Source organism: Delphinus delphis, chromosome 15 (assembly GCF_949987515.2).
Source record: "Delphinus delphis chromosome 15, mDelDel1.2, whole genome shotgun sequence".
NCBI lineage: Eukaryota > Metazoa > Chordata > Mammalia > Artiodactyla > Delphinidae > Delphinus > Delphinus delphis.
The window spans coordinates 32,739,428-32,760,448 of record NC_082697.1 but is presented as its reverse complement, the minus strand read 5'-3'; the positions used below and the strand labels follow the sequence as shown (position 1 = coordinate 32,760,448).

Genomic DNA, 21,021 nt, shown 5'->3' with positions numbered 1-21,021 from the left:
GCAGCGGCGGGACCGGAGGGGCGTGACGGAGGGCAGCCAATCAAAGAGATCGGCCTGACGGAAGCCCTGAGGCTCCCGGAAGCTGTCCTGAGGTTCTTATCGGAAAGCGGAAGCGGCGCGCAGCACGTGGGGGCGGTGCCGGTCAGAGGGCTTTGAGTCGTCTTGGTTTGTGGGAGGTGAGGCTGCCAGCGGCTACGGCCCAGGGCCAGGGGCAGAGCGCGGGGAACTGGAGAGACGCTGCGGAGCTCGGAGACCGGCTGAGCGTTATGGAGGGCTCTGAGGAGCAACCGGGCCCACGGCCACCGCATCCCGGGGACCACCGCATCCGCGACGGCGACTTCGTGGTGCTGAAACGGGAAGACGTGTTTAAAGCAGTGCAAGTCCAGCGGAGAAAGTAAGTCGGGTCGCTGGCCTTAGGGGTTCTCCGCCCCCATCTTCTAGACACCCTCTCCCTCCAGGGTACCATTATTGGATTCCCAATCCATTCTGGATTCCCAATCCTGTCCCTCGTTATCTCCTCTGGGATCTTCCCACAGAGGCCTTTGCCCCCAGGATCCCATCCTTGGCCCTCGAGATCTCCCTCACTCCTTCTGTCTTCCTACAGAACTCCCCTCCGTGATCTCACACTGGCCCTCCATCTTAAGCATCTCACTTTTTCCAGGGTCCTTTTCCCATTCTTGGCCCTCAGGTGCTCCGCCCCTCTCTCCAGGCCCCCACCCCACCCCCTGTCCTGTGGTTCTTTCCCCAGGTTTTGAGTTCTTCTCTCCTGTCTTCTCACAGAAACCACCCTTCACCCTCTAGTCTCATTCTTGCCTCCCAGAGCCCCCCTCATCACAACTTTATTTTGTATTCTTGAAACCAGTGCTCTTTTCTCTTCAGAATTTCTGATTAGAAATGTGTAAAGTGCTAATACTAATTATTTAAGCTTTTTAATTTAAGTATAGCAGTGCAGCGAAGTCCTTAGGGTTATACGTTCGATGAATGATTCCATGTGCAGATGAACCTTTGGTTTTTCTTTCTACTATTGTCCTTTTAAGTTGCTTGATCGTGAGATGTGGTTGTTTGAGTTTGCTTCTTACAAATGTGCTGTTTTAGATAAGAGCTTTTCATTCCCAAGGAGACAGACAGTAACATCTTTATTTCTAAAAAGTATTCTTTAGACATTTATTTTGAAACACTTTTCATCAGTTTTCTTGGCAGAAGCCATAGCATTAGTTTCCATTTTGTTTAGAAAATGACCCTTTGAGTTCAGCTACATCGCAGGCCAGAATCTCCCTTCACTCTTTCCTGGGGGCTGCACTCATCTGGTTAGGCAGAAGCAGTCCTGCCTCTGTGAGCAGACTCTGCACATCCCCCTCTTCCCCAAGGAAGGTGTGGCTCCATATCCTTCTGACTGGGTCCCACTTTCCTGACTAGGGCAGTGACCTCTTGTCAGGCCAGTCAGTTTGAATGACACGCCCTTCTTTGCATATCAGGCCAGCTGCCAGGGGGTAAACCCAACCCAGCTCAGACACAGTGTTTTGCTAGCACTGGGCTACTCAAAGGATGAGGTGGGGGAGGGTACACATCTGGGCTGAGCTGAGTTTCATCTTCTCTGAGGAGATTCATGTCAGCATATATTTAGAGTGTCTGTTATGTGTTAATCACTGAGGACCCAGCAACGAGCAAGAATTGGCCCTGTCTGGATACTTAGGATCTTGGAGAAATTCACTCAGGTGGTTCAAGTAAGGAGACTTAATGAAGATGTGACACATACACATACAGAGATGTGACAAGGTTTAGAGAACCAGTAGAGACTGGTGATGCATCCAAGGGTCTAGAATTGTGGGAAGCCTTCAGCAAGGGAGCCTGTGTGATGTGGTGTGTGCATTCTGTCATGGTTGGCCTCTTGGGGCACAGAGAAAGAAAGAGAAGGTGTAGGATGGGGCATAAAGAAAATTAACCAGTGTACATCTTTCAGAATTCAGAGTTCTGTTGATACGCGCCATGTCCTGAAGCTAAGCAGGGCTTCCTGAGATCCATTTGTTCTTTGCTGGATAGACCGTGTGGTGCAGTGGAAAGAACCAGGCTTTTAAGTCAGGCAGACTTGGATTTGAATCCCAATTCCTACTGTGTAACTGAATCTTGGGCAAGACACTTTTCCCTCAGTCTCAAGTTTGCTCACCTGGAAAGAGCTGTGTCCCAGGATTACTTAATTGAGAATTAAATCAAGAAGTATGAAACACCTGGCACATACTACCTAACCCCTGATCGACACTCAGTGGGTGTTAGTTTTTGTCTTTTGAAAGGAAAGTTTTTTGTTTTTGTGGGATTTCCCTTTTACATTGTTAAGAAGATAAAAATCTGGGTAATGGGAAAAGCTAAGATTGCCTGGGCCTCAGTAGAGCCTCATCAGTGTTAGGCACTGTTTACAAATGTGTAGATTGTCAATAATGTTATGTAAATATCATTTGCTTTTACTGGATGATTTTCAAAGAAAATGGCCAGTTAGGCCAGGGAATTTGTTAAATCCCTGTCATCTCAATGATTGTTCAGTTTTGAGATTTTCTTGTGTAAGTTACAAGAGGCGTCACAGTGTGTGTCTCAGTGGCATGGCAGTCTTGCTACTCAGGAAATCCAAAGTCTGCGAGTTTGGACATCCTGTCAGACAGTGCAAATTGGAGCCAGACCAATGCCTCAGAGGAGGAATGTCTTCTGTCCTTGTTTCTCATTCCAAATTCAGTGTTTTTGTGGCTTCTTTATTAATTTTGTGCAGTGTTTTGTGTTTCTGACCCCAACCCAACCCTCTCTAGTTCATTTGTCGGTTCATGGTCAGAGATAATGCTGCTAATCATCCTTTAGGGAGACTGATTATGAAATAACCTAGATTGAATAAATCTTTCCTATACTGAATACAAATGAGATTCAGCTAATTGATTGCATTTCTTCCCCAGAAAAGTAACTTTTGAAAAACAGTGGTTCTATCTGGATAACGTCATTGGCCATAGTTATGGAACCACATTTGAAGTGACCAGTGGAGGAAGTCTTCAGCCTAAGAAGAAGAAGGAAGAGCCTACTTCAGGTGCACTGTACTACTTAGGATGTATGAAATAGTTGCTCTTGAGCTGGCTACTCAGAAACCTGTCAACTCGAATTAATTCTAGAATGCTAGCCCAGGCTGTCCCCAAAGAAATCTAAACTCATAATCTAAGAACTGTAGCTTGGTGGAATGCATTAGGGTCTGCCTTTGGCTTTGAGATACCTGGGTTCTGACTCCTGCCCATCATTAACCAGCTCTTCGACCTTGGGCCAGGTATTTGATGCCATGAATCCTTGCAGCTTCATTGTAAGAGTGGGTGTGGAGCCCTGTTGGTGTCTAGAAGTTACCAGCTCTTGAGGTAGTTAGCATATAGGGTAAGGATAATAGGTCTGGCTTTGAATTCAACTGACTAGGTTTAAGTTCCAGCTTCATGACTTACTTTATAACCTTGACCTAGTTATTTGGTTTCTCTAAGTTTTATATTCTCATCAGTAAAATAGGGCCATAAACACATTTAATGCCCAAGCTGTAGTTGTCTTCTCTCAGAGAAGTTCTTAACAGTGCCTTGCCTGTTAGAGTAACGACCCTATAATTTTAGTATTATTGTTATTAAAATTAAATACTTAAATTTTTATCAAAATAAATGTGCTTAGATATTAATAAAATGAAAATACTTAATTATTAAAATTAAATAAGTAAAACACTATTGAAGTTCTGGTTCAAACCAGTTTATTAAATACTTTTAAATCAACCTTCATGTTTTTATTAAGCACCAGATATGTTCTAGACATGATTAAGCAGTGCAATTTCAGCAGTTCCTTAGATAGACTATCCCATAAAATTTATTTAGCAGTGGGGAACACTAAAAATAAGCAAACAGCATAATTTCAGATGGTGATATGTGCTGTGCAGATGGTAGAGTAGGGAGGTGTACTGAAGGCTGATTGAAATGTGAAACTTGGCTGAGATGGTGAGCTCAGCCCTGAGTGATGGAAAGGATCCACCCACTTGGAGGTGTCACAGAGCATTCCAGACAGAGGGAGCAGCAAGTGCCAAAGCCCTGCATTGAGACCATGCTGCTGTGTGTCTAAGGAACAGAAAGAAGGGCAATGTGGCTGAGTACAGGGGTTGAGAAATGAGCCCTGGAAAGGTAGCCAGGGGCCAGGTCATATAACAACCATGCGGGTCGTCTTTGAATTGCTACTGGAAGCCACTGTGGTTTTGTGCGTTGGAATAGATGAGCCAATTTGCATTTTAAAAAGAGAACTTTGGTGTCACGTAGATTGTAAGGGGACAAGAGTGGGAACAAGAATATGAGTGAGTGGCTTGGAGTAGTCGTGACAAGAAAGGATAGTGGATTGGGGTGGGGGCAGTGGAACTGGAAGGCCAGATTTAAGTGGCTGATGGGCTGGATGTGGATACGAACTTAGAATAGGAAAGATTTTTAAATAATTTCAGATCATACATGTCATAGAGCAATTTTCTTCCTTAGAGACCAAAGAAGCGGGCACTGATAATCGAAATATAATTGATGATGGGAAATCTCAGAAACTTACTCAAGATGACATAAAAGCTTTAAAGGACAAAGGCATTAAAGGCGAGGTAAAATTCAAAGGATTTTTTGTTTTGTTTTCATTTGGTATTTAGGAAATTGCTTGCATTTTAAAGCAGACTTCTCCTAAGGTAAAATGTAAAAATACTGTACACTTCTGTTAAAAATAGCTTGAAGTGTATATGCAATTCAGTATATCAAAGATTTTGTTTCTTATAGGCAGGAATGTAAGTGAATAGCATTACTAATAGTGTTAGCAAAAGGGAATTTGATAACTTAGTTCATCTCAGAGCTTAAGTTTGTTCATTTTCAGTAATGTTTTCAGCCAGTGTCTTCAGGACTGACAGTTTTCTTTACTTCTTTTCTTCTTTTATTGTATATGTCTGTTCTTTTACTTTGATTTAAATGGAGTTTAAAGTACTTACATTTTAATACAAATTCTAGATAGAGTATAAAAATACAAAGTTCACCCATTTGGACTTCTGTGGAAAAGGGCCTGGAGAATCAGACATTTGGATACATTCCGGGGTAAGAAACCTTTGAAGTTATCTGTGCTGTGAAAATAAAGTTTCAGGAAATCTGCTTGCTCCTTTTCTTATAGGAAATAGTTCAGCAATTAATTGAAAATAGTACAACATTCCGAGACAAGACAGAATTTGCTCAAGATAAATATATAAAAAAGAAGAAAAAGAAGTAAGTAATTTTTGTTTTTAAAAGGATGAAAATATAAAATCTTTTTATAGATTTATAAAATATATTATTAAAAATAAAATATTTTTAAACTAGCTTTTTAAAATTGATGTTCTGCTTTTCCTTCCCCCAGATATGAAGCCATGATTACTGTTGTGAAGCCATCCACCCGCATTCTTTCAGTTATGTATTATGCAAGAGAACCTGGAAAAATTAAGTACGCTTTGTTTCCTTTCAAAAGTATAATTGGGGGAAAGTATATCTTTAAGAAAGTCATGATTTTAAGTAAAATGAAAATCTTGCTCATCTGCATAAAGTGTCCTCCTACTTCATAAATTGTAAGTCCTTTTTTACTATTGCCTCCAAAGCAATCGATAATCTTATCAACATCATTTTTATGAAACAAACAAAACTTGAAAAATTATGATCAAAATAGCAGACTTTGCTTAGCTATAAATGAATGAATCATTTTTTTTCCTTAGCCACATGAGATACGATACGCTAGCCCAGATGCTGACGTTGGGAAATATCCGTGCTGGCAATAAAATGATTGTGATGGAAACATGTGCAGGCTTGGTGCTGGGTGCAATGATGGAACGAATGGGAGGTAAGATTTAACGTTTTCAAGTTCATTAAAACCCTACCATGATTTGAGTCGAGGGGTCTAAAAAACTCAAAACTCATGGAAAGTGAGTTTGAGTTACTGGAAGCGAATGAAATGACTTGGGTGTGCCTGCACAGCTCCAGTCTCTGGGACCTTTCTCCATAGCCCACATCTCCCAGCCTGAGCTGTGCTGGCACTCCCGACACAGTGTCCTTTCCAGCTTCTGTGTCAGTGGGGATGGTTCTGAAGCCTGTGACTGGCTAGGACCTCCAGGACCATGATTTCAGTTAAACTCTTGGATAGTTGGTGCTCATTTTATTGGCCTGAATTGAGAGTATAGGGTGGGAAGAATACTAGGGATGTATTCTGTACTAGAAGAGTACAACACAGCCTGATTTGTCTGCCCTTTTTATGACCCTGTTGAAGATAAGAACTTCTAACTGTCCTGTTTAAAGATTGGACTTGGGGGATGCTGAGAACCAATCACCAATCATGTGACATACAAAATTTGTATGATCACAGGGTTTTACTGTAGTGTCAAGGGGGGTACACTTCTTTAAGACTTCCTGTGTACCTGTTTGGAATTCTGTTACCCCCATTGGGAATATGCATGGACTCCAGATGGACCCCAGAGGAGCTGCATCACCTTCAACCTCTGAACAGCGTAAAGCAGAGAGACCTTCAGTCTCCTTACTGTGTAGTACCCCGAGGGTTGCATAGTCTAGAGCCACCTCCATTGAGCAGATATTTGTTTCTTTTGTCTGTTCAGGTTTTGGCTCCATTATTCAGCTGTACCCTGGAGGTGGACCTGTTCGGGCAGCAACAGCATGTTTTGGATTTCCAAAATCTTTCCTCAGTGGTCTTTATGAATTCCCCCTCAACCAAGTGGACAGTCTTTTAAATGGAACATTTTCTGCTGAGATGTTATCTTCAGAGCCAAAAGACAGTGCTTCGGTTGAAGAAAGTAATGGCACACTGGAGGAAAAACAGACTTCAGAACAAGAGAACGAAGACAGCATGCCAGAAGCCCCAGAGAGCAATCACCCAGAAGAACAAGAAACAATGGAAATTGTCTCTCAAGATCCAGACTATAAGGAGCCTAAAGAGAGAGGAAGCAAAAAGGATTATGTAAGAATGTTAAGAGTTCCCACTACCCTCAGTATCTTCCTCAGGCTTCATTTAACTTCATGTAAGCCCTGAGATTTGATTTGGCTTTGGAGCATCAGCTCCCAAGATAACAAATATCAAAACAGACAGATAAAAACTGTGTGTGAGTGTACACATGTGTGATTTAATCTTTGGGATGGAGCTTTAGGATACAGAAGCATTGTATAGGTGGCTGCATGGTGGTTTTATAACCAAAGGGCTCTCTTATGTGTTTTTAGCTTCCTTATAAATGATCTTCTTCTGTTGCCTTAGTCCAAGTTGATAAATATTGTTAAAATGTTTTGACAGACCAGTGTTTCCATAAACCCGACTGAATGACCTCAGTATGTTGGTATCTTATTTTTCTTCTTGAAGATTCAGGAAAAGCAGAGGAGACAAGAAGAGCAGAAGAAAAGACATTTAGAGGCTGCTGCTCTGCTGAGTGAAAGAAACGCAGACGGGTGTGTTGCTGAAAGAACATGGGAGACATCTTGGTGCTCGTGGGCTCTGCTTCAAGCAGATTAGCATTCTCTGTCTGCTTGTCTATTTTGGTTGTAGTGAGGGCAAACATGATGATTCTGTCTTGGGTTTTTAAAGAAAGGAAGCTGCATCTGGCAGAGATGAGAAATTGATTATGCTGGTTTCAGAGTTTTAGAAGAAATTGAAATTTCTCCAATGATGTCACATCAAGTTGGGCTGTGTAGTCCCACTAGGTGCAGGTTGGAGGGCATTCCAGTTGATGTGTTACTGACTAAGGGCATGGGCTAAGGAAAACCTGACAGGAAAGGCAGATTCAGGTATTTGCAAAGCCAGTATTACAATGTTGGATTTTCTTCCAGATTTTTTTTTTTTAAATCAAGACTGTCATTAGAGTTGCCAACTCTAAGTTGGCCGCATAGAGTTGCCAGTCACCATGAGAGTTTATAATCCAGTTTGTGTTTCCTAGAAAGTAATAGCTCGTGATTTTATTGTTGGAATCTCTAGAATGTTGTATTTAAAGTGCTTCCTTGTGTGAGTCATGCAAATAAATACGTGATATTTTAAAACCTATGCTCTGCTTTGGGGACATAGAGAAATAATTTGTCTAACATTTTCCTTGCAGTTTAATTGTAGCTAGTCGTTTCCATCCCACTCCACTGCTGCTGCCTTTGCTGGACTTTGTGGCTCCTTCAAGGCCATTCGTGGTGTACTGTCAATATAAAGAGGTAATACTGAAACAGAGTGGACAGGAATTCTTGCATCTGAATGTTGATTCTCAAATTGCACCCTCAAAATAATTATTAACAGAACTCTGTTTATGCCTTTAGCCTCTGTTGGAATGCTACACAAAACTGCGGGAAAGAGGAGGGGTCATCAATCTCAGGCTGTCTGAAACCTGGCTCAGAAATTACCAGGTATGTGTTCTCACAACCAGTCCCTGGGAGCTGCTCTCCTGTGTCGCTGGCTCTGCACAGTAGTACCAGAAGCTGTTAAATAGGGATCTCCCTGTTTCTATCTATAGATATGGTGGAGTCTCACGTCTATAACTCAGAGAAAGTGCCCTGACCTTTCCGGACCCTTTTTTCTTTTTTCACGTCATGGTCTATTACTCAGATACCCGAGTCCAGAGACATTTAAAATGCAAACGACTATGGTTCGTGTTTCCCCAAGGCCTTGAGATCACTGTAGAGGGAATAACTGATAATAGCAAAATCCCTAGGCTAACAAGAAAGTGACCCTTTCCTTTCTGCTGGCATGTCTTTGCAGCAAGTGTTCGAGAGTTCCTGGTGGGCTCTGTGTCAGTTCAGGTCCTCTGGAATGTATATGCGAAGATAGAATTAAAAGTGTAAGAGAAATGCCTGTGAAAGATAAGACAAGAGGGAACAAGATTAGGCAGGGAGAGCTGTCAGACCATGATACCGGTCTGATGCCTGTGACAAGTGGGAGGAAGGAGGGGAGGAAGAGCATGCAGTGCTGCTCTGAGAAAGTCTCAGCCAGGATGACGAGGAACCGCAGAGCAAAAATTGCCCATTAAAGGAGGGTGAAAGACCAGGCCCAGAGCACTACACAAACCAGTTGCCCTTTCACCACCAGAAACTTGCTTCAGGTATAAGAGAAATGGTTTCAGTTTTATATTTCAAAAGAAAATCACTTAAACCAATTTCTACGCTTTTATCTGCACTGTCATGTGAAAGATGGACCTCCTTAGGACTTGGTCTGATTAAATTGGTCTCTCTTCAGGCGAATCTGTGTCGTTTAAATTCTCATTTCTGGCATGTGTATTGTTAACGTGGCTTTATCTGCTTAGGAAAACATGAATGTCTGTCTTTCTGTCTTGATTAGGTTTTGCCAGATCGAAGTCATCCCAAACTACTGATGAGCGGAGGTGGGGGGTACCTTCTCTCAGGCTTCACTGTTGCCATGGACAACCTTAAAGCAGACCCCAGTCTCAAATCTAGCACCAGCACTTTAGAATCACACAAGACTGAAGAGCCAGCAGCTAAAAAACGGAAGTGCCCAGAGTCTGACTCAACCTTTCAAAAATTGCTTTGATTTTTGTTCTCAGACATTATGCAGTTAGTAAGTAAACTTTAAATGCCATTACTAATTGTGTTTTCATATCCTAAGAATGAGAACATGTCTATACCCCTGTTCGTGGGAAGGACAAGTAAGCCTTTTGTCCACCTCTGACACAGATTGGTTCTGTCTGTCAAAACCTCGAGCCAGAATACCCAAGCCTGGGGTAAGCAGTAAACTGGTATATGGCCAGTTGTGTTTATTTCACAAAAATCCTCTAAGTACTTTTAGTGCTCTGCGCAAATATCTTTAGAATTTAGAGATCAAAGAAATATATTTATACAAAACTTTGTTTATATGTTAAGCCAAGTGGAATAACACACCATCAGTGAAACTTGGGTACTGAAACGAAGGAATTTGTGGAAGAAATTTCCTCTGTTCATTATGTTCTCTTCAACCTAAGCAATATGAATGTGTGTGAGACTTACAGTACCAAAAATGTCCACCCTTTTCCCTCCAGTGGAATAAACTTTTAATAATTTTATATTTTATTATCTTAATAGTTGATGACCTAGAAAAGATCTGAGTATTTATTTTACTGCTGTTTTTGTCAGTAGAAAGGTGTTGTAGGGTACTTTTTTGAATTAATTTGCCAATCCTCTCATTCTTTGTTCCAAATAAAGTGACTAGAATTTTTGTGTACTATTAAATGAAACAGAAATGGTTTTTTCCCTCCCCAGAGACTTACGGAGATAGATAGATACATGTATATGGATATTGGTATATGCGCATACATACATATATTTATATGTGCACACACATCCACATGGAGACAGAGAGAACACACTGTCCATATGAACTTTAACAAAGTTTAGTGCAGGGCTTAGACCAGTCCTCATTGCATTAGTGTCACTCCTTGTCAAATGTATTTTAAAGTGCCTTTTTTTGGTGATTATTAATGCTGGTTTGTTGAGCTCTGGCATGACTAGGTGGTTAGCCTTTCTAAGCTCTGAAAAAGTGTAATTAAATTATTTGGTCATCTGCAGCCAAGAAAAGTGTTTAGAGGAAGCCACAGCTCTTGCCCATTGAGAGTCTGAGTCTTGCTCACTAAACATGCTCATCGTGTGTATTGTTCATGTCGTTATAGAATAGATGCAATCATCCAGCAAGGGGCATCTCAGAAAAAAAAAATTGCTTTTTCCTAATAGCATGTACTATTCTAAAAATGGCCAGTGTGGTTACCAACAACTACAGTTCTGATTCCTTTTTCTTAAAACAATTGCTTTTAAAGAATAAAAGCATTTCCTACTGTGATCCATCTGACTTACATGAATGATGCTGTCAGTGATGCCGCATTCATTGGCTTTCAGCTGATTGTGACACATGGTCTTTGTAAGAAAACATGCCTGGATTGGCATGTCACTGAACATGTGCTTGCAAACAGTTGTCACTCACATGCAACCAGTCAAGTTTGGTCGAAGAGAACACAATATATGCACAGACTAGATTCAGTAGTGGCTGGTCTCCACTGGTCACTGTTGTTAGAACCATCTCCTACTTGAAACTCAACCAGTTTTCAAGTCCCATCTCATTCCATTCAGTGTGGGGGTCTGCACTGCCAAGGACCTGTGCGCCCATATAGCTGCCCCTGGAGTTGACTTGTGGACTTTTGCACCAGGTTAACTTAAAGTTAACCTTTACTTGTTAATGTTTTCTCATTCATGTAATTTACTTCATCTTTGAGTACTGATGATTTAATTCAGTGGTTTGAAAATTTAGTGTGCACCAGAATCCCCTGGGGGGCTTATTAAAACACTGATTGCTGGGCTCCACCGAGTTTCTAAGTATTAAGTCTGCAATGGGGTGGGAAATTTGCATTTCTAAGTTTCCAGGTGACACTAGTGCTGCTGGGCCGGAACCCACTCCTTGAGAAACACTTCTGTGTATACACACATATCAAGAGTGTCTTGTTTATAAAGTGGACATCCACCTTTGGAGCACATGAGTGGGTAATTCTATGACTACTAGACATCCAGTCACCAGGAGAGCTATGTGAAATAGCACTTTAATGAGTGGCCATCAAAAAGTAAAGACAAAATCATTGTGTAATTTCCATCTTACTTCTCCATTGGATTAGGATACTTGGAAATATACAGTGGTGCCAGTTAGAAGATTTTTTAGCATAAAGGTACATTAAAATTGTATGACGTTTTATTGAGTTGTAATTGACATAATAACATTGTGTAAATTTAAGGTGTTCAGTGTTGATTTGATGCAGTTTTGTATTGCAGAATTAGCTAACACCTCCACCTGTGACATACCATTTGGGCTGGGGGCGAGAACATTAAAAATGTACTCTCTTAGCAACTTTCCAGTATATAATTATGGTTAATTATAGTCACTATGCTCTACATTAAATCGCCAGAATGTATACATTCTTAAATCGCCAGAATGTATTCATCTTATAACTGAAAGTTTGTGCCTTGTGACCAGTATCTCCCCATTTCCCCCACCGCCCAGCCCCTGGCAGTCACCATTTTACTTTGTTTCTATGAGTTTGATTTTTTTAGATTCCACATATAAGTGACATCATACAGTATTTGGCTTATTTCACTTAGCATCATGCCCTCAGAGTCTATCCATGTTGTCACAAGTGTCAGGATTTCCCTCTTTCTTGTGGCTGAATAATATTCCATTGTATATATATACCACATCTTTATCCATTCATCTGTTGGTGGACACTTAGGTTGTTTCCATATCTTGTCTATTGTGAATAATGCTGCAATGAACGTGGGAGTGCAAATATCTCTTCAAGATACTGATTTCATTTTCTTTAGATATATATTCACATACAAAAAGTCTACGCTTTTACACTCCTCCTACATTTTGTATTTTTGATGTTTTGTTTTTTTCATGTTGTGTGTCCATTAATAAATTATTGTAGTTATATTTTAATACTTTTGTCTTTATAAGTGACTTACCCACCACTATTACAATATTAGCATATTCTGAATTTAACTCTATATTTTACCTTTGTAAGTGAATTTTATACTTTCATATGTTCTCATGTTACTAAATAGCTTATTAGTAGCTTTCATTTCAGCTTGAAAAACTCCCTTTAGCATTTCTTGTAGGGCTGATCTAGTGGTGATAAACTTCAGCTTTTGTTTGTTTGGAAAATTCTATCCTTCAATTCTGAAGGACAACTTTGCTGCATATAGTATTCTTGGTTGGCAGTTTTTTCTTTCAGTTTTTTTGAATATATCATCCCACTTGTTTCTGGCCTGTAAAGTTTCTGCTGAAAAATCTACTTGTAGTCTTATGGGGGTTCTCTTGTACGTAACAAGTTGCTTTTCTCTTGTTGCTTTTAAGTCTCTCTCCTTGCCTTTAACTTTTGACAATTTAATCGTAATGTGTGTCAGTATAGGTTCATCTAATTTGGTACTCTTTGAGTTTCCTTTATCTGGATGTCTGTTTTTTTTTTCCTCCAAGTTAGGGAACTTTTCAGCCATTATTTCTTTGAATAAGCTTTCTGCTCCTTTCTCTCTCTCTTCTCCTGGAACCTCTATAATGTGTATGTTGGTCCACTTGATGGTATCTCAGGTCTCCTAAGATATGTTCACTCTTTTTCATTCTTATTTTCTTTTTGTTGCTCTGACTGGATGAATTCCACTGGACTGTCTTTGAGTTCATTGCTCCTTTCTTCTGTTTGCCTCTGTTGAATTTTTCAGTTTAGTTATTGTATTATTCAATATTCAATTATTCTGTTTGGTAGTTATATTTTCTGTCTGTTTTGAAGTTCTCACTTTATTTATGAATTGCTCTCCTTACCTTGGTGGGCATCTTTATGACCATTATTTTGAACTCTATCAGGTAAAATCACTTATCTCTTTCATGAAGATCTGTTTCTGGATATTTTGCGTGTTCTTTTGTTTAGAACATATTCCTCTGTTTATTTTCTTTCACTCTCAGTCTTGGTGCCTGCACATTAGATACAATAGCCACCTCTCACAGTCTTGACAGAATGATCTCATATAGGAGATAAACCTCATCAATTAGCCCAGTCTGAGCTCTTGGTTGTCTCTCAAGACTTTCTGATCTCCAAGCTACTTAAAGAGTAACTGATAAGCTGTTAAGTACACCTGACTTTGTTCTTAGTGGCTCCCAATAATTGAGGGTGTGCCATGACCCATCAATATCCCAAAGGGTAGAATTGCTGTCAGCACCTAGATGCAGGCTGATTAGAAGTGGATCCTCAGGCAGCAGCTGGGAAAGTATGTAGTTAAGCCCTTTCCAGGGAGAAACTGGGAGGTGAGCATTTTTTGCCTGCTCCCTCTACACTGAACCCAGATGTATAGCTGCAGGGGGTGCTCCTGCACCCATATAAAAACTTCTTTGCTAAAGTCCTGTGGGACTCGTGAATGCAGTTCTCATTGGCTATTAGATTTGGGGTTCTGTTCCTTGGGTGGCAGCTGGGATGCCAGACATGCATACAAGCTCCTTCCAGAGAGGTTGGCAATCGGATAATGTTGGGGCAAACCAGAGGTGGAAAGTAGGGAAAGTGCTCATAGACTCCGGTGGCCCTGGATCACAGCCAGTCCCTAAATGTGTGCTAAATTGAAGCCTAGCACTCAAGCAGCAGCTTATAAAGTGTGTAGTCACACCCTCAGGGAAAGGCTGGGAGATGGGTATTGTTCTCTGCTACTTCTGCACTGAGCCCTGGGGGGTGGCCACAGCAGCAAGTGTTTGGTTGCCATTAAGAACTGCTACTTTGTTTGCTCCAGTCCTGTGGGTCTCATGGACCTAAATGGCCTTGGCTTTCAGAGCTAGGTCTTTAGGAGGCCCGTTGGTTCCTTGAGTGGGACTCTTAAATGTTGGGGTGCTATGTTGCGGTCCAAACCCTGTGGCCCTCAGGGAGAGGCTGGGAGTTGGGGTTGGCATTTCCCTCTCAACTGTACAGTACTGTGGCAAGGATGAAGTTGAGAACATTCATTGTATCCGAATGAGGGATGAGGGAGTTCAGGACCCTTCTATGTTGCCATCTTGGTCCCCTCTCATATGAAGCAGATTTTTTTGTTTTTTGTTTTTTTTTTTTTTGGCCGCACTGCGTGGCTTGCGGTATCTTAATTCACCGACCAGGGATCAAACCCAGGCCCCCTGCAGTGGAAGCTAGGAGCCCTAACCACTGGACCACCAGGGAATTCCCTCATATGAACCAGATCTTAATGGGTAATCATTCATTTATTGGTTATATATGGAAAAGCCAAAAATATATTCTTTTTTAATATGTATAAACTTTTGAAGAAAAAGGGCGTGTACATTTTGTTTTAAAGCATTTGTTGTTGGAGATTGTCATGCTGAGTGAAATAAATCAGACAGAGAAAGACAAATATCATATGATGTTGCTTGTATGTGGAATCTAAGAAAATGGTACAGGTGAGCTTGTTTGCAGGACAAGAGAGAGAGTCACAGACGTAGGGGGCCAACTCATGGTTGCCAGGGGGGAAAATGGCAAGGGGGAGTGAATTGGGAGATTGGGACTGACATGCACACTACTATATATAAGGTGGATGACTAATAGGAACCTACTCTATGGCACAGGGAACTCTACTCAGTGCTCTGTGGTGACCTATATGGGAAAAGAATCTAAAAAAGAGTGGCTTATATGTATATGTGTGACTGGTTCACTTTGCTGTGCAGCAGAAACTGGCACAACATTGTAAATCAACTATGCTACAATAAAAATTAATTAAAAAAAATAAAGCATTGATTGTAAATATTACAATAGCAATAGTAAATACTAAGAAGCATGTCCTAAAAATCTGATTATTAAAATTCATGTTGTTCTAAATGGTCCTGATTTTGGACTCTATTTCTAGTGCTAGAAAGGATCCAATTACATCTGATATCTTTACTAGAAATAGAATGTTGCCTCTGGGCTAGTATTAATTTTTGTAAAAGAAATTACAGATTTTTCTTGGCCTTATGTAATACAGGTCAGATGGCAAGAAATGTGAGTACCTGAAGAGCAACTGATAAGCTGTTAATTACCCCCATTAACATTTATTAGGCACCCACTGTTTTTTGACCCTTTCTGAGGAAGTGCAAAATCTTCGAAGCATAGGAAATTAATGTGATGTACTCCCCCCTCCTTTTATTTTTGCCTCTTACAATTCATTAGTAACCTGGGCTTCTGGCATTTAAATGAGATATTAAAACAGGACTGGAAAGATTTAGACATTTCATTTTCACATTGCCAGAAAGTTAACAAGGTACTAAAGAAAACTTGTTTCAAAATGTGGGTGGCCTCAATATGTTGTATGTTGTTATCATTCTAAACCAGCACACTTGGAAAAGTAGAGAAATTAATCCAGAGGGCGGAGGAAGTGAGAGTGAAAAGTTATTTGCTTTCTGGGAGTACTTTCCACAAACAAATACGTGTAAGTAAGGTGGCCTCTCACAGTTCTTTTCCATCACCTGTGAGTGACACAAAGTAGCTGTAAGGCGACAGACTCAAGGAATAGAGGAGACAAAAATAAGAAAGAATATGCCTGCTTTAAACCAAGTGTCAGCAAGCCACAGCCCACAGACCCAATCTGGTGCACCGCCAGTTTTTTTGTATGGCCTAAAGCTAAAAACAGTTTTTTCCATTTTTAAATGTTGGGATGGAGGCAAAAGAAGAATAATTTTGTGATATGTGAAAATTACATGAAATTCAAATTGCAGTGCCCATAAATGAAGTTTTATTGGAACACGGCTAGGCTAATTTGTTCAAGTATTGTCTGTCCATGGCTGCTTTCTGCTATGGCCAAGCTGAATAGTTGTGACAGAGACCATATGGCCTTCGAAGCCTAAAATATGTTCCATCTGGCCCTCTAAGGAAAAGTGTGCTGACCACAGATTTAAGTGAAGCAATGAATGGAATAGGAGGGCAGCATTTCGGAGCGTGGTGGGAACGAACAGAGCAGTGGCGCTGGGGCCCCAGGCACAGTCAGAGGGGCAGTCCCAGAGGGGATGGCTTCGTCCCAATGGCTGGGGACCCAAGAGCGCTGGGATGCTATTATCTGTGAGAGAGAACTGCAAACTCTCCAAGAATATGGAGATACAGGATTAATCTCATTTGTAGAAGTGGGTATAGCTTGACTAAGGTAGATACAAAAACACAAGATTCTACTGGATGCTTCAGTACTTGATAGTGAAACTGGAAATGGCAGAATTTGGTTTCCCTAACATTACTGGAATTGATACAGCTTTCCAGAAATATTGTAGAGAAAGAAGGTTTATTAAGTTGAAGGTAGAAGACTTTTTGAATCTTTCTGCAAAGCTGCCTCGATTTCATACTAGTATTGCCAAAGGGACTATTGATGCCATAAGCCTTAATCCTAACAGTGCAATTGAGAAGGTGAAGCATTAAGTGAAATCTCTTTCCAGAATGTTGAAAAGTGAAAGACTTTTCTAATAACCTAATATAATTTAACCAAGGAATCATTGCTAAATGAATTCAGTGAAGGATCTGAACTTCTCAAAGAGCTACCAACACCCAAGTTCAGCTTTGGAGGCAGATCTGGAAACAATGTTGCATCACTGGTTTTCCAAAAAATGTGAGACTTTTTATTGGACAAATTCACTTAGCTTTTTTAAAGAAACTCCACAACAAAGTAAACCTGACACAGAAAATCCAAGGGTAATAAATGCTTAGTAATCACACAGGATGCACACGTTGTATAGATAGAATAGGTTAGTAAAAAAAAACAAACAAAAAAAACACAAAACCATGAGCATGTAAGTGGTTGGGTTTTAGAGGTAAACCAAGAATAAAATTTTTCTTTTGTATTTAAAATGTAAATATTTTTCTTTCTGATTTAAAAAAAAATTCCTGTAACTGCTGAAACAGTTAAAAACTTTAAAGCAGTAAGTGAATTTACAGGGAAAAAAAAAAGATGTAAAGTGAAATCCAAAGCTCTTTCTCAGTCCTCTAAACCTATTGGCAGCAGTTGACTCCTCTCCGTGTGACAGTTTTCCTCTCCTGGTTCCCTGCTTCCTTTTTAGCCTTTTTTCCTCCATCTCTGTTGCTGGTTCCTCTTCATCTCTGAGATGAATGTTTAGGAAAATATCAGTGTGCCCCAGGGCTCAGCAACTGCACCTTTTCCTTTTTTTTGTCTATACTTGCTGCCTGGGTGTAGGATGTTCAAGGGATTTGGGAACTGATAAAAGAAAAAGATAGAACCATGAGGTGGCAGGAGCTCATACCTACTTTATTGGGTGATGATGATGCTCTGACAGGTTTGCAAGGGCGGGGAGGGAGAGATGTTCCTCATAGCAGGAATCTGTCCAGAAGCTACACCAAGGGGGTTGCTACTCAAGGGGAGGAGGGCAAGAGAACTCCCAGGGAGAGGGGAGTTGGGGTGGTGCCTTTGGTGTCTAGGTAATGCCGCTCGGCATGGCAGGGAGTCGCTGAGTCAGAGAGGTCCAAGGGGCAGGAGTCTCACAGCTTATAAGGATTGAGGTCTGTCTTGTAGTCACATGGCTCTATCTTATCAATGGCCAGCAGATGCTAAGTATAGTTTGGCAGAGGTATGCAAAGCAGATGGGCCCTGAATGTCCAAAAATGTGCTCCTTTGGGCTATGTTTAAAATGAATGGATGTATAAAATTTGAGTCTGGCACTGACAGGCTTTTGAGCTAACAGTTCTCAGCCTACAGTGAAGAAATAAACAACTTTGGGGCAGATATACAGAGGCCATCTTTGGCTCATTTATATAACACTAGGTGATCTCACCCCATTTTGAGGCTTTATACACCATCTTTGTGATGGTGACTCCCACACTGTCTTTAGCCGCCCTCTTCCTTGAGCTCCAGGCCCATACAACCTACTCAACACTTCCACTGGGCGTGTAGTCACATCTCAAACTTAACAAATCCCAACCTGAGTTCCGCATACCTCCCCTCTAAGCCAGTCCCTCCTGTAACCTTCCCCACCTCCCTTCTTCCCAGTTGCTCAGGACTGAAACCTTGGAATCATCCTTGATGCCTCTCTTTCCCTCCTGCCACACCAAATCCATCGGCCCTCCCTGTCATCTGCCTCCAAACTAGATCCTGAGTGTGACTACTTTTCCCCACCTCCAGTGCCACCACCCTGGTCCAAGCCATCACGATGACCCGTCAGGATGTTTTGCAGTGGCCTTCTTGCTGGTTTCTGTGTTTCTGCCCTCACTTCCCCTACAGCCTTCTCTCAACCCAGCAGCCACAGTGTTTTTATCATGTAAAGCAAATCATGTCAGTCCTCCAGAGAACTCTCCAATAGCTAAAGCAAAAGTCCTTACCAGGACCTACAAAGCCCTGCATGATCTGGACCCTTCCACCCTCTCTACCCTCATCCCCTATGACTGTCCCCCATGCTGCCTGCTTGTTCTTCTTCAAACGTGCCAACCACATTCCTGTTTCAGGGCCTTTGCATCTACTGTTCCCTCCGCCTGAAGTGTCCTTCCCCAGGTGTCCATGTGGTTCATCCTGCTTCCTTTTGGTCTTCACTTTCTCATTGAGGCCTGTTATGTGTCCAAGTGACTAGCTCCTGAGCTAAAAATAGTAATTGTTGCACTTAGTTAATTATTTAGCACCTGAGATCTCCCAATTATATATATGTTACAATGGTATGTTGTGGATTTTCATTTTGTAATGATAGGACACTTTCTCCCCTCCTGTCCCATCACTTGATAAAATATTAGAGACTGTGACAATTAAATACTCAAGTAAGAAAGAAAACTGTAAAGTAACTATAGATGGCTGCATCTGCAGAAGGATTTGGGAGGGGCAGAGGCCATTTGTTTCTCATTATATCAGGTACATAGGGTGCCCTAACAAAGTACCACACGTGGGTGACTTAAAACAGAAATTTATTTCACAATTCTAGAGGCCAGAAGTTCCAAATCAAGGTGTCAGCAGGGCCACACTCCCCCTGACAGTTCTAGGGGGCAATCCTTCCTAGCCTCTTCCAGCTTCTGGTGACCCCAGGTGTTTCTTGGCTGGTGGCAGCATAATTCCAGTCTCTGCCACTGTCTTCACATGGACTTCTTCCCTGTATGTCTGTCTTCACATGGCATGCTTCTCTGTATGTGTCTGTATCTAAATGACCCCATCGTAACTATTATAGATCGCATCTGCAGAAGCTCTATTTCCAAATAAGGTCACATTCACTGGTGCCAGGGGTTAGGACTTCAACATATCATTTTGAGGCACACAATTCAACTCATAACACTCACTCAATGTTTTGCCATCAACATATATTATTTTGACTAAAGGGGGAAAAAACAGTAACCCGGTTAGTCCTTGACTCCTTCTCAAAGAAATGGTGGCACCCAGAGGTCCTAACTGCACTCTGCTGGGCACCACGGCTCAGGTGGGATTCTCTTGGGTGTCTCCTGCAACTTTGATAGGTCATTCATGCCTGCACATTCCCCTGCCCTGAAGTGTCAGCAAACTAAGATGAAAAGCTGTGCTAGAGCACAGGGCCTCACCAGGCAGTGGGCCAGGAGGAAGCTGTGTGAACCATTTCCAAGCCTGGGGCACCATACAGAGCTGTGCTCCATATGCCAGCAGCTTCTCCGCATGAGCAGTGCCCACCGTGTGTGTGTGTGTGAGTGTGTGTGTGACTTGCCAGGCTGGCATTTGATGCATTGCAGTGTTTCTCTCATCCAGTAAGTAAATCCCTATTCATTTTGAGCCCCTTGAATTCTCTTTATTTAGGAAATGATTTTGTTTTCTACTGGACTGCAGTAGAGAAGGGGAGAGACATATTGCTTTGCATGTATTGTAACGTGTTAAGCATTTCCCAGTATCTTCTGTCAAGACACAGTAACACAAGAGATTATAACTGCAATGTATTACAACGTGTGGTTACATTATTTACCATAAGATGAGTTTGAGCTTGCTGTTGAATGGTTTCTTAGGTTGGGCTTTCCCAGAAGCAATCCCTGAGATGAGAAGTTGAGGACAATCGGTTTATCTGGGAGGTGATCCCAGGAAACACCAGTAGGGTCACCAGTAGGAGCAGGACAGGGAGGTAAAGAGAGCCCATAAAGGGTGCACTAGAGAGCAGGCCACCTGTGGCACCTGGGGCTCAATCCCCTGGGGAGTTCTAGGAGGCACAGAATATGCGGCTCAGAGTTAATCCACCTGAGGGGTGCGGGAGCTGGCCTGCTTGGGTTGAATTTTGCCCCCAGAAAAAGATATGTTGAAGTTCCAACCCCTAGTTCCTCCAAATGTGACCTTATTAGGAAATAGGATTGATGCAGAGGTAATTACTCATACTGGAGTAGGGTAGGCCCTTAATCCAGCATGACTGGTATCTTTATAAAAGGAACATTGTGTGAAGAGGAGAGGGTCATAGAAAGAAGATGGTCATGAGAAGATGGAGGCAGAGATTGGAATGATGCTGCCACAAGCCAAGGAACGCCTGGGGCCACCAGAAGCTGGAAGAGGCAGGAAGGACATTCTTCTACTGACTTTGGAGGGAGTG

General features: G+C 41.7%; 1 protein-coding gene and 1 pseudogene across 2 annotated transcripts; both read left to right on the top strand.

The window, feature by feature from the left end:
• The first annotated feature begins 145 nt into the window (after positions 1–145).
• TRMT6 (tRNA methyltransferase 6 non-catalytic subunit) lies at positions 146–12,437 on the top strand. 2 transcript variants are annotated; one of them, XM_060031214.2, is made up of 11 exons: positions 146–394; positions 2,934–3,061; positions 4,512–4,621; positions 5,173–5,264; positions 5,395–5,478; positions 5,744–5,868; positions 6,635–6,993; positions 7,387–7,472; positions 8,114–8,216; positions 8,319–8,405; positions 9,334–12,437. In XM_060031214.2, exons 1-11 carry the CDS (start codon positions 267–269, stop codon positions 9,541–9,543), a joined length of 1,512 nt encoding a protein of 503 aa, XP_059887197.1. In that variant the 5' UTR covers positions 146–266; the 3' UTR covers positions 9,544–12,437. The 2 variants fall into 2 exon arrangements, with proteins under 2 accessions (XP_059887197.1, XP_059887198.1); XM_060031215.1 differs by lacking the exons at positions 2,934–3,061; positions 4,512–4,621 and having other exon boundaries at positions 273–394.
• A 4,247-nt stretch (positions 12,438–16,684) lies between these two features.
• LOC132438628 (EEF1A lysine methyltransferase 2-like) lies at positions 16,685–17,251 on the top strand (annotated as a pseudogene).
• The last annotated feature ends 3,770 nt before the right edge of the window (positions 17,252–21,021 follow it).